The 17,201-nt window shown below is 40.8% G+C and overlaps 1 protein-coding gene across 3 annotated transcripts in view; it reads right to left on the minus strand.

Annotated features, from left to right (window-relative positions):
- The window catches only part of VPS8 (VPS8 subunit of CORVET complex), a 361,642-nt gene that overhangs the window by 167,202 nt on the left and 177,239 nt on the right, over window positions 1–17,201 (minus strand). For 2 of the 3 annotated variants that reach the window (XM_075180095.1, XM_075180094.1), the window contains exons 6-12: window positions 16,067–16,099; window positions 15,831–15,885; window positions 12,924–13,048; window positions 10,837–10,923; window positions 10,289–10,356; window positions 9,630–9,783; window positions 8,882–8,941 (exon numbers count right to left, since the gene is read on the minus strand). In XM_075180095.1, coding sequence (XP_075036196.1) covers window positions 8,882–8,941; window positions 9,630–9,783; window positions 10,289–10,356; window positions 10,837–10,923; window positions 12,924–13,048; window positions 15,831–15,885; window positions 16,067–16,099 — 582 coding nt within the window. Of the gene's footprint in view, window positions 1–474; window positions 494–8,881; window positions 8,942–9,629; window positions 9,784–10,288; window positions 10,357–10,836; window positions 10,924–12,923; window positions 13,049–15,830; window positions 15,886–16,066; window positions 16,100–17,201 lie in introns of those variants that run through there. The other variant, XM_075180096.1, reaches the window with a different exon arrangement.

A 17,201-nucleotide genomic window follows, 5' to 3' on the forward strand; every position in this document is an offset into this window, starting at 1 on the left:
GGATTCAGGTTCTATAATTTAATGTCGATAGTGCCCAGTTATTCCTGGGCTTGCCCCATTATTACCGCTACAATTTGTGCCAGTGGTTGTCACATCCTCACTAACCCTTCTCCTCATCCTTCCACACACCTGCTTAAACCTCTCCCTTCTCCTCGTTATTATCCACACACAATGTCACCGTCTAGCAGTTCTCACCTCCTGCTTTCACCTACCCACCACATTTTTCCCCCCTCTACACAGGTGTCATTTCTTTCCACCATCTCAGACAGAATCTTTTGCAACCCCAGAGGACTTCACCAATCAAAGTCATTCACCCCTATATCTGTGACGCTTAAGCTTTGCTCATTAAATGTCAAGGGACTGAACTCTCCTTGTAAGCACTCGATTCTCCTCGCCACCCTCAAAAACGGTTAGTGTGATCTGGTCTTACTCCTGGTTCCATCTATATATGCAAGGAAAATTGTTGTCACAAACCTTTCACTCTTCCGCTCAATCCAAACACTGACGGTGGCTATTTTAATCCACAATAAGCTTCCCTTTGTTCCTTATGCAGCCCTTCTTACAGCCCTAGAATCAGAGGGTAGGTTTATCATTATGGTATTCTTGGCCATCTTATGGCGACCATATGTAGTGGTTATGACCTGAATTCAGAGAAAATTCCCTTTTAAGCCACACTCTTTCATCACATGTAAAAACATGCCCAGGGACATCAACGCCTGGGAGGCAATTTCAATATGATATTAAATACCAGACTGTCGCAACCACCAAATGTTATTTTGGCTGCACAGCCTTCGAAAGTGATGAAAACTCAAAAGGTAGGGCAATATATGACCCAGAATTTCCAAGTACTCTACTCTAGACTGTATAATCTCCCCGATCCCTCAATATTAACGCCAACCCTGATCAATTTTGTAACATTCTCATTGTGAATGCATCTGCTCTAAATGCCCATATTACCAAATAGTTTAATACTGGCCACCCTCCAGTCAATTAAACCAGCTCAGCCCAAAATCTCAGATTGACTGCCTGCTTTATACTAAGAAATTTAGTGGTATCCTTTATCCTAAGCTTAAATTCTGTTTAATTCAATCTTTGAGGGAAACTTTTTGACACTGCTACTACAATAGCCAACATCAATATCCTCCCAAACAAGGATAAAGAGTGGTAGCCATCAGCCCATTTCCTTATTTAACATGAAGCTTATTATCTTTCCCATGATCATGGCTACTAGACTTAATAATATCCAACCTTTCATCTATCGCTCCACACCAGGAGAACCATTGATCTGATAAATTACACTAATAAATGTAAGGTACCACCCCTAATCTTCCTTGAACCATAACGTTTCCTCCTATGTACAGGTGCCTCTCCTCCGGTCCCCATTAATACTGTTGCCACTTATCTTTGCCTTTGTGATTGATGTCAATCTGATCCTGTTGGCCAGTAGTTCACTGGTCTTACAATTGGGCATCACTTTATATGGAGAGGATATTCTTCTTGCTATCACCAATCTCTTAGTTAGCCTCCCCAATGTGACGACATAACAAAAAGTTTAGATTAATTAATTCCCTCACATACTAAAAAGCTTGTTGAGCTTAATTTCTCCTTTAAATGGCAAACTAGCAAAAATGGGATTTTTATACTTACATAAAATACGTTTCTCTTAGTCCATTGGGGGACACCGGGGACATTGAGGTATAGAGTAGGGACAGGGTGAACTGGCACTTTAAACTTCTGTTTAACTAAGCCCTAGCTCCTCCCCCTCTATACACCACTTCCTGTAAGCCTCAGTTTATGTTTAACCAAGCCCACAGAAAGCAGAGATAGAGAGAAAACAGGAAAATAAAATTAAATTAACAAACAACAACATTCTCTTAACAACAATACAACATGTCAAACAGTAGGAAAAGCAAGAGAGTTAGGGGTGGGCGCCCGGTGTCCCCCAATGGACAAAGAGAAACGGATTTTACGTAAATATAAAAATCCCATTCTTTGGGGGACATCCCAAAGCTGCCTCACGGGAGGGAACGCTCAGAAGAAACGTCACGAAGCACCTTTCTTCCAAAACTTGAATCCTTGGATGCCAACACATTAAACTTAGTGAATGTGTGTACAGACGACCACGTGGCCGCTTTACACAGCTGTTCATTGGAGGCACCATGAGGGGCTGCCCAGGAAGCACTTACAGACCCTGTAGAGTACGCCCGGAGATTATCTGGAACAGGCTCCCCAGCTGCACTATAAGCTTGACGGATAACAGCCATAATCCACCTAGCAATAGTCACTTTATGATGCTCACAAAAGAGTCTGGCCAGCTTCTAGAGAACCAAAAGATCCTCAGTTTTACGCACCTTCGGAGACCTTATTATATAAATGCGCAAGGCTCAGACAACATCTAGATAACAAATAGAATTATCGTTATCTGAAGACGTAGAATCAGTCAGGGCAGGAATGACAATGTCCTGATTTAGATGAAATCTAGACACAACCTTAGGAAGGAAAGAGGGCTTGATTCGAAGAACTGCCCTGTCTTCATGAAAAACAAGAAGAGGAGACTTGCAAGATAAAGCAGCAAGCTCTGAAACTCTGCGTGCCGTAGAATTGGCAAAAAGGAAAACCGTTTTCCAGGTTAGAAATGTATTCAAAGGTTCAAAAGACGGATGCTGTAAAGCATTCAACACCAAATTCAAATCCCATGGTGGTACCGGAGGAACATATGGAGGTTGTGCATGGAGTACGCCCTGAATGAAAGTTTGCAGATCAGGTATGACAGCAAGTTTTCTTTGAAAGAAGACCGAAAAAGCTGACACCTGACCTTTGAGAGAACTAAGATGCAAACCTGCATCCAACCCGTCCTGCAAGAACCTAAGTAACCTGGCCAAGTGAAAAGAAGAAGCAGGCTATCCCTTCTTTTCACACCAGCCAATATATGTCTTCCAGACTCGATGATAGATTTTTGCAGAAGCTGGTTTCCGAGCACAAAGCATGGTTTGCACCATACGTTCGGAAAAAACCTTAGCTTTTAGGATCATGGCTTGAACAGCCACGCCCTTAAAGCTAGACATTGTAAACCTAGATCACAAAAGGGACCTTGAGTTAATAGGTCTGGGCATAGTGGCAACCGCCACGACCGGGCTCCTGCCATGGAGACCACGTCAGTGTACCAGGCCCTCTGCGGCCAATCCGGCGCTACTAGAAAAACTGGAACACCCTCTCTCTTTACCTTTTTTAACACCCTTGGGAGCATGGCTACCAGTGGAAAAAGGTACACTAAGCACTACCTCCAAGGGACAGATATGGTGTCTACCGCAACAGCCATAGGATCTCTTGCGCGGGAGCAGAAGAGGGACACCTGCGGTTCAATCGGGATGCCATCATGTCGACATCCGATCCCACCATTTCACCAACTGACGAAACACCTCCGGATAAAGGGACCATTCGCCCGGATGCAGAGTCTGCCTGATTAGGAAATCTGCTTGCCAATTTTCTATTGCAGGAATAAAGATGGCCATGAGCGCCGGAACGTGAACCTCGGCCCACTGAAATATCTTGTGTGTCTACCACATGGCCAAGGGACTCTTGATACTGCCCTGATGATTGAGGTATGCCACTGCTGTAGCATTGTCTGACTGAATCTTCACTTGCCTTCCCTGCAGCAAGTGTTGCACGCTCATGAAACACTGCTCGCAGTTCCAAGACATTGATTGGAAGCTTGGATTCCTTCTGAGTCCAAATACCGAAGAGAAGACAGACGGCCCCCCAACCTCGAAGGCTGGCATCCCTTGTGATCAAAGTCCCATTCCAAATTGAGAATTTGCGTCGCCTGGTGAGATTCTGTTTGTGTAACCACCAAAGAAGCGACTGACGCGTCTGTGGAGACAGGCGGAATACCTGACCTGCCAGATTCGGATGGGATTTGTTCCACTGCGACAGAAGTTCCAACTGGAACTGCCGTGCAGTAAACTGAGCAAACTGGATAGCCTCGAAAGTCGATATCATCTTGCCCAGAACTCTCATGGCAAAATGTATCGAAGGCCTCCTTGCCGCCAACAGAGATTTTACCATCTTCTGCAAGGTCACAATCTTGTCCCAGGGTAAGAACACCCATCGTTGTCAGGTGTCAAATAAAAGACCCAAAAAGATCATCCGCTGGGATGGGATCAACTTGGACTTTTTGAAGTTGAGAATCCAACCGTGAGACTCTAGAGTCTGAATTACTACTTGGATATGCGACTGAAGCACCTCTGGAAAATCTGCCTTTAAAAGAAGATCGTCCAGATAAGGGATGATTGTAATCCCCTTGGACCTTAGCAGAGCACCATGACCGCCATAATCTTGATGAAGATACGTAGGGCCGTGGTCAGACCAAAGGGAAGAGTCTGAAATTGGAAGTGCTCTGATCGAACCCCAAACCTCAAAAGGGGCTGATGACCCTTCCAGATAGACACATGGAGATAGGCATCCTTGATGTCTATAGCCACCATAAATTATCCTTGTTCCATGCCGTGAATGACCGAGTGCAAAGACTCCATCTTGAACCTGGGCACTCTGACCTGGGTGTTCAAAGATTTCAGATTCAAAATTGGTCTGAATGAGCCGTCTGCTTTTGGCACGAGAAAGAGGTTGGAATAAAAACCCAAACCTCTGAGAATCTGGCACCGGAATAATCACTCCGGAAGAAAGGATTGAATTGCTTCTCGTAAAGATAGTCGTTTTCATGGACAAGTGGGAAGACCTGTGGGAAAAACCGTCTGGGAGGAAGACCGAGCAGATCGATCTTGTATCCTCGATCCACCACGCCTCGAGCCCAGACATTGGTGGTAGACTCAAATCACCGATCCCTGAACAAGAGAAGACGGGCTCCCACCACTGGTGACAACGGAGGAGCAAAATGCCCATTATGCAGACTGCTTGTCTGCAGGTTTCGCTGCTGGACGTCGAGCAGACCAGGCCTGGTGCCCGAGCTGCAAACCACCCCTGGGGGTGGATGACTGGCCTCTAGAAGATTAGCTTGAGAAATATTGACCCCGAAATTTTCCTGAGGACCGAAATCTGGACATTCTTTGTTTGGGAGCATTAACAGGGAGAAAAGTGCTCTTTCCTCCTGTTGCTTGACTAATAATGGAGTCAAACTGAGGTCCAAACAAAACACCCCCAGAAAAAGGTATGGTCTCAAGAGCCTTTTTAGACTCCAAGGGGTAAATGTATCAATATGCGGGTTCTTCAACAAAGCTGTAGAACGGTGGTCAAAACAGCTGGTCAAGCGGGGCTGCATTGTAAAGGGAAGTTAACCCTTTACAATGCAGCGCTGCTTGAAATTTAATTGTGGAAGAGGCTGAACACGCGGGTGTTGAAGAACCCGCATATTGATACATTTACCCCCAAATCAGCCTCCAAGGACTTAAGCCAACGAGCCGAAACTGCAGAGGAAGAAATACGTGCCCCAATCAGTCCCACGTCCATAGCTGCCTCTCCTAAATAATCTGTCGACCCCTGAATTTACTCCTCTAATGGAAGCAGTTCAGAGGACGGCCTGCCTGCCAACAAACTTTCAGAAAGCTGTTTTGACCAGCCTTCTACAGCTTTGTTAACCCACGCAGATACTAAAGCAGGCCTCAAAGATTCACCTGTTGCCACGAAAATGGACTTAAGGATGGCCTTAACCTTACAGTTTGTACCATCCTTAAGAGTGGCTGCGTTAGGAAGAGGAATAGTACTTACCTTGGCTAACCTTGCAACAGCAGCATCCACACGTGGAGGCATCTACCATTTATTCAGGAGGAAAAGGATAACACGACTGCAGTCGCCGAGACACTTGGAACTTCCTACCTGGGTAAGCCCAAGGCTCTGACAACAAATCTTCCAATTGAGAAGAAGACGAGAAAGAGATAGATTTCTTTTTCTGGTGCGCAAAAAGAGAAGCCTCTGCAGCATCAGTAACCTCTTCCACAGGAAAATCATGTACCTGACGCACAGCCTGAATTAATTCTTTCACACTCTGAGGATCAGAATGAACCTCCTCCACCACTGAAGGAGCCTCCATATCAGAATCTACTGCTAATTCACCCTCCTTCTGGGAACAGTCAGAATCTGACTCTTTTCGCTGAAGGGGTGGCGCCACCCTCTTACACTTACGTGAGGAAGACGGTGCAGCAGAATGCAACATCCTCTCTAAAGAGGAAAAAACTGAAACCAAACCCTGCACACAGGATACAAGTCCCTGTACCCAAGCTGGTTCTACAGACTCCGCCAGGGTAGAAACAGTAAAACCCTAACTTAGCAAACTAGAACCCATGTCATTCGCTTCAGAGGAAGCGGAATCAGAAGATGCTGCGGCCACAGTCTGTGACCGCACCAACTGAGCAAGTTTAGCCACCGTATTAGAGAGAGACCGAGCCTAGGCAGGTTCTGCCGTATCTGAACAAGCAGCTGCTGTTTCACACGGTATGCTCTCTGGGGGCTGACAGGCTGCGTACAGAGCCTGCGCGTGTGACTGACAGCACAGGTGAAACTCAACATAGATGTAACACCAGCCCTACCACGCATGGATTTCCCTCTATCTGACATGTTAACAGATGTGACAAAACACACACAGAACAGCGTAATAAACAGTGTAACAAAACACAATATAGATGACATGCAGCACACAAAACTGAACAGAAAGTGAGTCTGCAATACAGCCTATAAAGCCCCACAGAGTAAAAGATAAACTTTTGAAAATAACAGCCCCCAACCCTTTACCTTACAGGACTCAGGACAGAAAAGGGGAGAAGCTGGAGCTATAAAATGCCTGTCTATTCTGGTGTCTGCACACAAAAGGAATGAGAGACCACCACGGAGAAGTGCAAAAGAGGAAAACACCACTCCCCCAGGGCCCAGCACTGGATTGGCAAGCGTCCAACAGGACAACCCCCTCAACCAATCCAGTGCCTTGGGCTCACTATCTTAGTGACCCTAGCCTGACCCAGTCGACCAAGCTAAAAATAGATTTTTTTTCATTTTTTTATTTTAGATGACTGCTCATAGTAAGAAGCAGTCAGACTCAGGGGACAAACTGCAATTTTTACCCCGCCCCCCCTCTCCCAGTACAGTGCTGGGAGAGGGTTTCACTTACCTGCTGCCATCCCTCCTCCTGCAGTGTCTGCAGTCTGTCAGAACATGAGGACGGACAAAGCCTGTGGCGACTGTGCCTGGCTCCTAGGAGGGCATGAGAACGTTGGGAAAGGGGGACAGGCAAAGGAGGCCCTCCACGGCACCTCCGATTCCCCACCTCCAGACAGAGCACAGCCGTCTATGCTGTGTGCTGTACTTTAACTTTCCCGGGTTGTCAGCACGCTGTAAGTTTGGCAGAGTGTTTTTTTAAAACAACTGCCAGAGAGGAAGGAAGAGGTAGGGTACTGCACACTAGACCCTCCATAACTGAAGCCGGCAGCAGGGGAGTAGTGATGACCGACAGCCGCCTAAGCGGCTCAAAGCCGCCAATTATCAGGAACAGGAGAGACACGTCTCCGATAACTTATTAAACAAACACAAAAAAAAAAAAAAAAAAAGATTTGGGCTGCTAATCAGCCCAGATGCAGCCCTTCTGCCGGGCACTTAAATTAAACAGAGGCTTCCAGGAAGTGTGGTATAGAGGGGGAGGAGCTAGGGCTTAGTTAAACAGTTTAAAGTGCCAGGTCGCCCTGTCCCTACTCTATACCCCAATGTCCCCGGTGTCCCCCAAAGGAAGTTAGAGAAATTAAATATCTTGGTATTTATATAGCTAAAATACTGGATTCTCTCTAACATGCTGGCTACCCACCATTGCTGGCTCAAAGAGTATTTATTCTCTTGGAATAAAATACTAATCTTTTGGATTGACCGCCTCCCCACTAAGAAAATTAATATTTTATCTTTTCAAAACCCTCCCTATAAGAATTTCCCTTTGACACATTCTTTTCTCCAAAAACTAGCGATGAGATTGCCTGGTCTCAGAGAAAACGTTGCCTACAAATCTTTATCTTACAGAGGTCAACAAATGCAAACAGTATAAGTATTCCTAATTTCTGCAAATATTACTAAGCCACTAACCTCACACAGTGCATGCAGTGGTCCCCCCTCCACCACACACACACACACACGTTATTAGGTGTGGGATGAATTGCTGACATTGGACTTAGCAATCCTGGCAACATCGCCCCCCTTACATCTGCTCACACCGCTACCAAATAATGTAGCAACATAGCCTCGCTCCATCTCAATCCCTGTTAATGCCCCTTTGGGGTAACCTGGTCGTCCTGCCAGATCTCTCTCTCTACATTGTTGCCACCTGGTTAAGTATGAATTTAAGATTTTGAAAAGGCATTCTGAAACTAGGCACATTCCCTCTCATCTTGGATCTTCAAGCCTCTCATGGGTTCTCTATGGGTAGGCTCCACCACTACATGCATATTAAACATTTCAACTCTCCTTCTAAAGATAGTCTCTCATGTCAACCCCTCACCACAAGGTATATAACTGAATCTGGGAAACATACCAAATTGAATATATGACCAGTATATTGAGGAGCTCCTTAGCCTCATTTGAGAAAATCTGCCCTCTCTGGGTTAGCTTACACAACTAACCAATCTTTTGATTTCACTGCTCCCTCCTAGTGCTACCGTCCTCTACTTATTAATGATGCCTCTAAATGGAGTCAGAGCAGACAGCTTCAACGTAGATCTACCTACCTTTTATTTCCAGATCGAAAACCGCATGCTAATAAATAGAATATATGTTTTCTTTAATTTATATAAAACTTGCAAGAACAGGGATATATACCAGCTAACTAGCATCCAACAGGATTAAATAGGAAATGAATCTTCCATTCAGTAAACCTGGGTTAACGAGAATGGTCCCTTACCCGTCCATATGGAAAAGTCATCCAAACTTTCAATGAGGGCTTCAAACCAATCACCAGTATCTGTAGGAGTCAGAAGCAGAAGCATAACTAATCCATTTATGTCAGGTGTAGATCAAGCAATAAAAGTCTTATTTAATAAAAATTTTAAAAAACACTTTTCGTGCAGATACTGTACAAATCTACAACCAAATATGTCTCCATATTGCTTAAGTAAACCTGTAACCTAGATACAAAGGCGGAATTTTGTGGGCTGTGCCGATAACATCACTGAGACATTGTCTGACTAATATTCTTAAGGCCTGACCCATATTTATGGTTCCCAGTAAATTGATAGGCTATGTTCTTGTTCTTATGAATGTAGTTAAGCCTCCATTGTGTGTAGGTAACAAGCCCACTTCAATAAATGAAGAGCGCTAGAACACTTTAGAGAACTTTTTCTATTTACTCTATCAGTTTTATATTTAGATTATTGATATTATCCATATAATGAGAAGAAATTTTTAACAGTAAAAGTAATAAGACAGTTTTCCAGCATTTAGCCCATAGTTTTCTTTTAAGGGAAACCAGAAACACACACTAAATGAATTTAAGTTCTAGAACAAAATACAAAGTGCAGGTTCCCAAGGGTTGAGCGTGTTCTAAAATCACAGAGCTATTTGGAACAAATTCACATTTTCATCCAAATTTCTACAGCTGGGTTTGTACATTCCTGTTTACCTAGACATATGGTTTACTGGAAGGCTGATACCTTAGTTAAAGATGCCATGGCCAATAGAGAATACTGAGTGATAGGATGATCTCGCAGCTCAGCCTTTGTGTGAAGAGGTTCTATACAGCAAACTTCTCCCTTGGATCCACTGAACAGACACCTGGATTCACAGGTCCTCACTCCCATCACTCGCCTGCACCAAAACACAAGGAGATAAATGTACAAAGCACCCCAGTTCTTTGGTCAGATGAGCTAAAATACGGTCAGTCAAAAACAGTATTCCTGCTTTCCATTTTGGAATTTATAAAATATTTATAATGCAAATCTAGATACAGGACATAGATCACACTTATTATTGGTGAGGTACTGGCCAAAGAGTATTCAATCTTTCCACAGGGAGAAAATGCCATTATAGGTTCTGCACACACTACATTCCTAGCAGCAGCCAGAATAGTGAATGCACCAACTTTCTAAACATATGATCATATGACACTGAACTATGCCAGGGCTACATAACACTTCCATAAATTAATAAGCAAAATAAATATTGGTTTGACACGTCTTTATTTACAGAATGGCACACTGACTGGCCATATAGCTCCATCTTGTGGTCACATGTCTAATTACACCACACATTGTTCAATCAAAATATATTGATATTCACTATGCAATTTGCTCAGTAAGATAAAAAGACCTACTTGAATGTCAGTTCGAATACGGATCCCCCACTATCATTGCAAATGGCAAGAGTTGGATCATCTGTAAACTGGGAATGAAAGAGATGTGAGCATTTCAATACTGTCACTTACTTTTCTCTAAGCCTCAACTTAAACTATTACCATAAACATAACAAATTAAAAGGATCCGGAATAAGGCAGTTTGTACATGTGAATTGTGTAAGTCTGTTAATTAACGTCATTTACACAATTTTTAGTCACAGATGACCCGTACTAATGTGTGTATTTTATGTGGGTGTTTCATGCCTCAAAGCTGGATAGAAGCAAAGAAGATGTCTGCATTGTGCAGATACAACAATCTTCTAAGTTTCATAGTTTTAGAGTGTCCAACTGATTTCTACTTTGAAAGCACTTTTTATATTATTAAAAGCTGTTCAACAATTAAAAAAAAGTGTCAAATATATACTGACCTGGATAAATTAGCTGACCAGTAGGAATTTTAATACATCTGTCTGTGTTGAAATCACACTGTGTAAAATGAAATTATAACGGTTTATTAAGAAATGTACCTTAATATGCAAAATGGCAGTTCCAGGAGGGTGAGCATCAGTTATAGATCTCAACAGTTTCCCACCAGCCAAGTCCCACATGGTAATCTGACAAACAAAGGTAATCATATCTAATTAGTTACATGTAGAAAGTCCTTAAAAATATATTTGAACAATCCAAGCTGCAAAAATTGACTTTAAGGGACATTAATCTACACTGCACTGAAATGTATGCCATATTGTGCCAAAGTCAATTTGATTTAAGGTTCATTTGCAATTCCTTGAAATTAGTTTAGCAAAACTGTGGATAGGATTTTGCAGAATGTGCTCCAATTTGTAGATATTGGTGACTTACTATGTCTGTAACTTACTGAAAAGTATGGCTGATTATGGCTGAGTGGTGGATGTGAAATAATGTAATTGTACTAATATATGAAGAGATGGTGTCCGGCTGTGATTGGCCCGTGACCTTGATTGCTTTTTGCAGAACATGCCTTTAAAAAGATAAACAATATGTAAGACATATTGCATGGAAAGGGCATTGCATCTACCAGCCCGAGCTAGCCTATTTGGAAAAATATTTGAAAAAGCAACTCTACTTAAAATGATGGCTTCTTATCTGCTTTAAAGTCCTAGGGACGACAGAAAATGTCAAAGCCATTTTCTATTCAAAGAGTTTGTAACGTGCTGTAAACAATAGTTGAGCAAGCCAGTTAGGTAACTTGACATTTGGGGGCCCATTTGCAAAATTTTGTAAGAGCCTGCATATACCACCCAAGAAAAAACAAAACAAAAAAACATACACTTTGGGTTTTGATAAAAAAAAAGGCACCCACCCTCACTCCACCACAGGGCCCCATAGCAGCTGCACCCATGCTACTTAGGCAGTTCATGGTGTGCAGGATCATTGAAACCATGCAATAACTATGGCCTCACATCTGAAACTAATTACTTTTTAGTTTTTATCTGTCTTTTAAAATCATCACGTACATTAAATTCACCATCCAAAGAGAACGAAGAAAGACATAATTGACCAGTGATGCTTGTGATAATACTATTTTATCAACATTTTTACAGAAAAGGAGAATAAGCTATTTTATTGACTGCCAGCATGTGTCAAATTCAAACATTAAAATGTACCTATAAACAAATCGGGCTGCCACTTCAGTTATTTCAATGCATACACAACTAAATACACGTTGCCTGGTACCAGTGAATAGTCCTCAGAAAGACAATACAGTCAGATATTCATTTTAAGGCTTGCAAGAGAGTTGGAAGACAAACCTAAAACTGTGTTTATTGTAAAATGTTTGTCAATGATGTTTCAATTCGACTCAAAAGACAATATACTGAGCTTTATTAAAATAACAGGTAAGAAGAACAGATTGTGAAGAAGAATCATGTGTCTGCAAAGGAATAAGCAGTGGTTGAAGTGGACGTTTAGAACTGGTGGCATAAAAATGTAATGGGAATGTAAGTGAATAGAATTTGATAGTTTTCCAATGAAGGCAGTAGTGGTATGGCATTCCACCACATACACCCCCACTTCAACCACTGGGAATAAGTATGTAGGTGCCAAATACTTTGCAGCTAGTGCAGTGGTTCCAAAACTTTCACAGTTCGAGGCTACTTAGGGTCTTCATAACTTTTCCAAGGCACCCCTAAGCCAAAATAATTACCTGGTAGTCCCGTTTTTTTAAGTAGTTGGGTCAAAATAAACTAAGAATTATTTAGGCCCCTTCACAATATCACCATGTGCCTATTTCACCCTGTGCCCCTTGTCTTACCTTTTACCTGCCCTTCTTTCTTCTGTCTTCTTCTATTTACTTCTGTGTCTTCTACCTTCAAGCTCCTCATTGAAAATGTTGGGATTGAGGACGTCATGCCCGACATTCAGTGAGAACGGAGAAGGAAGAAGGGGAGAGAGGAGGAGGGTACCTGGCGAAAATGTAAGCCCCCCTCACCTTGCCTACCCCGCTCACCACCGACCGCGGCACCCCTGTGTGATCGCCGTGGTGCACAGTTTGGTGCACAGTTTGGGAACCACTAAGCTAGAGCCTTTTCACATAATTTGCTGCAGGAAATCACACAAGTATAGTTAATATTACCTGTCCTTTGGCAAAACCGCAGAGAAGTCTGGAACAGTCATTGTTGATACTCAAAGCTGAAACAGCTCCATACTGCGCGCCCACCGCTGTGCTCCCCAGACAGAGGCGCAGGGCCTGGTTTGTATCTGTGGAAAAAGGTAATATGTGTTTTTTCCCTGCACAGACAAATGACTAAAATCTCACGTCCTTTGAATTCCATTAAACATAAGAGTGCCTGTAAACTATAAACATGATTAACACCTTTTCAAAGAACTTGACACTTATATAACTGAATATTTTACGGACGGCTTTTATAATAAGGCATACAATGTCACAGTGTTTTTGTTTTCACAAGTCATAATTACTTTATTTAAAAAACCAAGAACATGTTATTTGCAACTACGAGCTTTAATTCAACTAACTTGTGACAAATTCTTCAGCCAATATGGCTGATTTAGATCAAATTTTCCAATGGGCACTGCATGTACTACAGACCACCAATGATTGATAAGCATGCTAAAAATCTGATTAGACTTTTGACACAACATAAAACAAATAATCAGCCAATACTGTAATCTGTAAACTGTTTGACACCAATAATTGTTGGGCTCTTTGTAACTTTTTTTTTGCCAAACAACAGTACAACCCAGTCACATTTGTTGACTAACTGGACAATTGATTTGATCATTCTATGTGATTGCTGAATGACCAAATCTGCGAGAGCAACTTAACTCATAACACTTTGGAGGTAAGGTAAACATTGCATCCATTACCTCCAGCATACGCAATGTGATTATTGTAGTATGTAAAATGTATATAAAATACTAAAGGAAAAGATAAAAGAAAAAAGAAATTAGAAATCCATTTTGATGTTGTCCATATTCCTTATATTTCTAGTGAGTAGCCCTACATTAGGGGGCGTTGAACAAGGAGGAAAGTGTGGGTTCTTTCAACTATTAAGGACTATATGTGGGTCTTTGTTACATAAGTGTTTCATTACAGACAATATTGCACTATTGTGTTCTTTTTCTCCCATTTATATGTTTCTTGAGAGAAATGTCGTAGAAAATCGAGGACCTAAAGATTACCATCACCAAAATTAAGTATTTTGATGTCTTTTCTATGACTCTGTAAAGAAATTATAACAGCGCCCATAGGATTCCATATTGTTGTTGCAATTTTGTATTTGGGAATAGTGCATAATACCATTGGAATATATTAGGCAGCAGTTAAATGTGAAGCGCTGTGGGATTTTATTATATTTTTTTAGCCTTTGTATATAAAAATGTCTAATGTGACCTCTGTATGCACATGAGGTTGATTAAAAAGTAAGAGAAACAAGAGTATTAAACAATATACCAACTAACAAATGCAAAATACGGTCATGTGAGACTGTTCCACTGCTAAATACTTCAATCAATAAGGGAGTAATTATATAAAATATATTAAACAATATATTTTTCATACATTCAATAACAAACCAGCGCAGAGGGTATATATTATTCACTATAAAAATATTTTTTCATTTGTAAGTATTTTGGATTGGCTCACAGATGCTTATTGTTTTATTTTCTTCAAATATCAGTTTATTAGGTTTGTAGTATTTGAAAGCAAGGATCCAACAACTTGCAACATATCAAACATCATGCCTTACACATGTTTGCATGCAGAACGTTATCATACCTTTGCCTTCTCAGTTCCATGAGGTTAGGAGAAGGGATAGAAAGAAAAGTTACAAATCATTAGAAGATTGGCAATATTTCTACAGCAGCCTCCTTTGTCCTACCAGGGTTAGCTGAGGAGTCAGATCTCACAGGGACGCCAACAAATGTCACATGATCACTAGGTTTATGCCCCAATTAAATGACAGTTAAGGGAAAAAATAGCTTGTGTCTTTGCAATGTCATTGGTTCCTAGTGAATGGAGGTGAATATGGCCCCAAAAAACTGCTTTCACTGGGTTTAGGTGGACAAGTATTTCAGAGAAATAAGATTATCCTTTAGGGTAGCTGAATATGTGTAGCTAGATTCAGCTATATAAATGGCTGTTTTCTTACCTTGAGAAGCTCTACAACATATTCTATAATTATATTCTTTTATTTATACGACATGAATCTTTTAATCGAATCTGGCATACAAACTGTATTTAAAACATCATTTGCAGTCCTTCCCATGAAAATTCCAGCTAAACATACATAAAGACACACAACACTTGAACAATGTGCTATTAAAAAATTTAATTACCTATAAATACTATTACACTGGCAAGTTTTAGTATAATAATTAATATATTAGCGAAATAAGTGCTACACAAATGTTTTTATTTACTGTTTACACATTTATAAATATCTATGCAGCAGTTTCAGGAACTTTATGGTAATGCAGATATTTCAGATTATCCATTGATTGTAGGGAAGGTAGGTCTTTCTGTTCATCACACAAGACTTCTTGTCAGTAATGTCATTTTAAGGCACTGCAGGAAGCCTCTATATCTGCACTTAACACTGCTACCTGAATATTAATTGCTTAATTAATATTTAGACTGTAAGCTCCAAATGGGCAAGAACTGATGTGAATGATTACACAGGACAGCAACTGAGTGCGTCCCAGATGGCTGCCATACCGCCTGTCAAAATGTAAAGTGCTTTGATTCCTATTGGGGGAAAAGCGCTCTATAAATAAAAAAAAAAGTATTATAATTATTATGTTTACTACAGGGGAATACCTATGCTAGAAAAAGTGTAATATTTATTATTGCACATCAGTTAGTGTGCCATTTCCTGCAAGGATAAACCTTCACTTTTAAATTTCTGATTATCACAAGATTTCATGTCAAATATTACAAACATAAAGACATTAAAAAAAAGAGATAGAGAGTTTATCCATTTTGGTTTGAAATAAATCAGTTTTTGACCATATAAAAACTTACCAAATATTAAAGCCAGACCATGGGATGTGCCTACTGCAATCAAATTGGAAACAGCCTAAAATATACATCGAAAGTGAGGTTACTGTTACATGCCACTGGAGATCCACTTCAGACCATGTCACACCATTTTAAAGTGAAAGTGAAAATTACATTTGCATGAATAGATTTTCACTTTTAAATATAGTTTTTTTTACAGTTTATTATAAGTCATTAGTAAAAGAAAACATAATACTCACTATTGCAGTGGGCAAACCAGCATCCACTTTATCCTGTAATGAGACGACAAAATAAAAACGCAAATCAGTAATTTTGTTACCTATCAGAGACTTTTTGCTCTGCCATATCAAGGTCAAAACCACATTTATGGTCATACCAATGTTATAAAAATATCTTAGAAATGTGTGATTTCTCACTGTTATTAAACTCTACCTCAATTTGTACGCTTACGGAGTCTTATTTTTTTTTAAGTATAGCAAAGCTTCATGATCAAAATCGAATCACACCATAGCTATTTAGATTTTTTTAACTATGGGAACTAAAGTAGAATTACAATTTAATGAATGAAGCATTGGTGAATGGGAAAAGATAAATAAGAAACTGTTTAGGGTTGTGAATATAAATATTGTGCTATTGACAGAAGTAGCTCTACTTATTAAAAGAGCCACTAAACCTAAAACACAAGTTACCTTACAGAAATAAGCTATTAAGTACATTCACAGGTATATATGTAGAAGTTCCAATTACTGTCCTATTTGTCGTTTAGGCAAGTTTTTTCGATTGTTCTACATTGTCAGCCATTCCAGGCGGGGAAGTGGTTGGCTGCTGTAGCGGGAATGACGAGTGGGATTATTGGACAGGAAGCGTATGTAGGAAAATATCTCCCACCATCCCACAATCACAACTGTATCTTCAGTTCTGATCTGTGCCTGGAACTTTCTCATAAATATTTGTGAATGCTATGAGTGGATCTGAAATATAATTCATCGTTTATTTTAAGTTCAATGGTCCTCTAATTTCTGTTACATATGTGGTACTAGAAACTTGCCAAAAGAAGCAGAAGAGTGATGGTCAACAGGAGGCCCTCTGAGCCATCACCTGCAGTCCCCAGCTCCTTCCTGCTTTAATGTCAGATATGTTTGCTATAGCTTGTGACACTTATTTACAATTCTTGCTGATATGTTATTACAGATTGGTCTCTCTTCTTTTCTGAAAAGCATTGTTTTAACTTATTACTGAGATTATGGGTAATCTGCACCCCTTTTTAAGGTAAGTGGGCTGCCCATGCAGCCCCCACAGTGTATCAAGTTGCCCATTCCTGAAGTCGAAGAAACTTTGACATATGTGCGTGTGTGCCAATGTGTTGTTTGTTGC

This window comes from Mixophyes fleayi, chromosome 7 (assembly GCF_038048845.1).
Source record: "Mixophyes fleayi isolate aMixFle1 chromosome 7, aMixFle1.hap1, whole genome shotgun sequence".
In the NCBI taxonomy this organism is placed as follows: Eukaryota; Metazoa; Chordata; class Amphibia; order Anura; family Limnodynastidae; genus Mixophyes; species Mixophyes fleayi.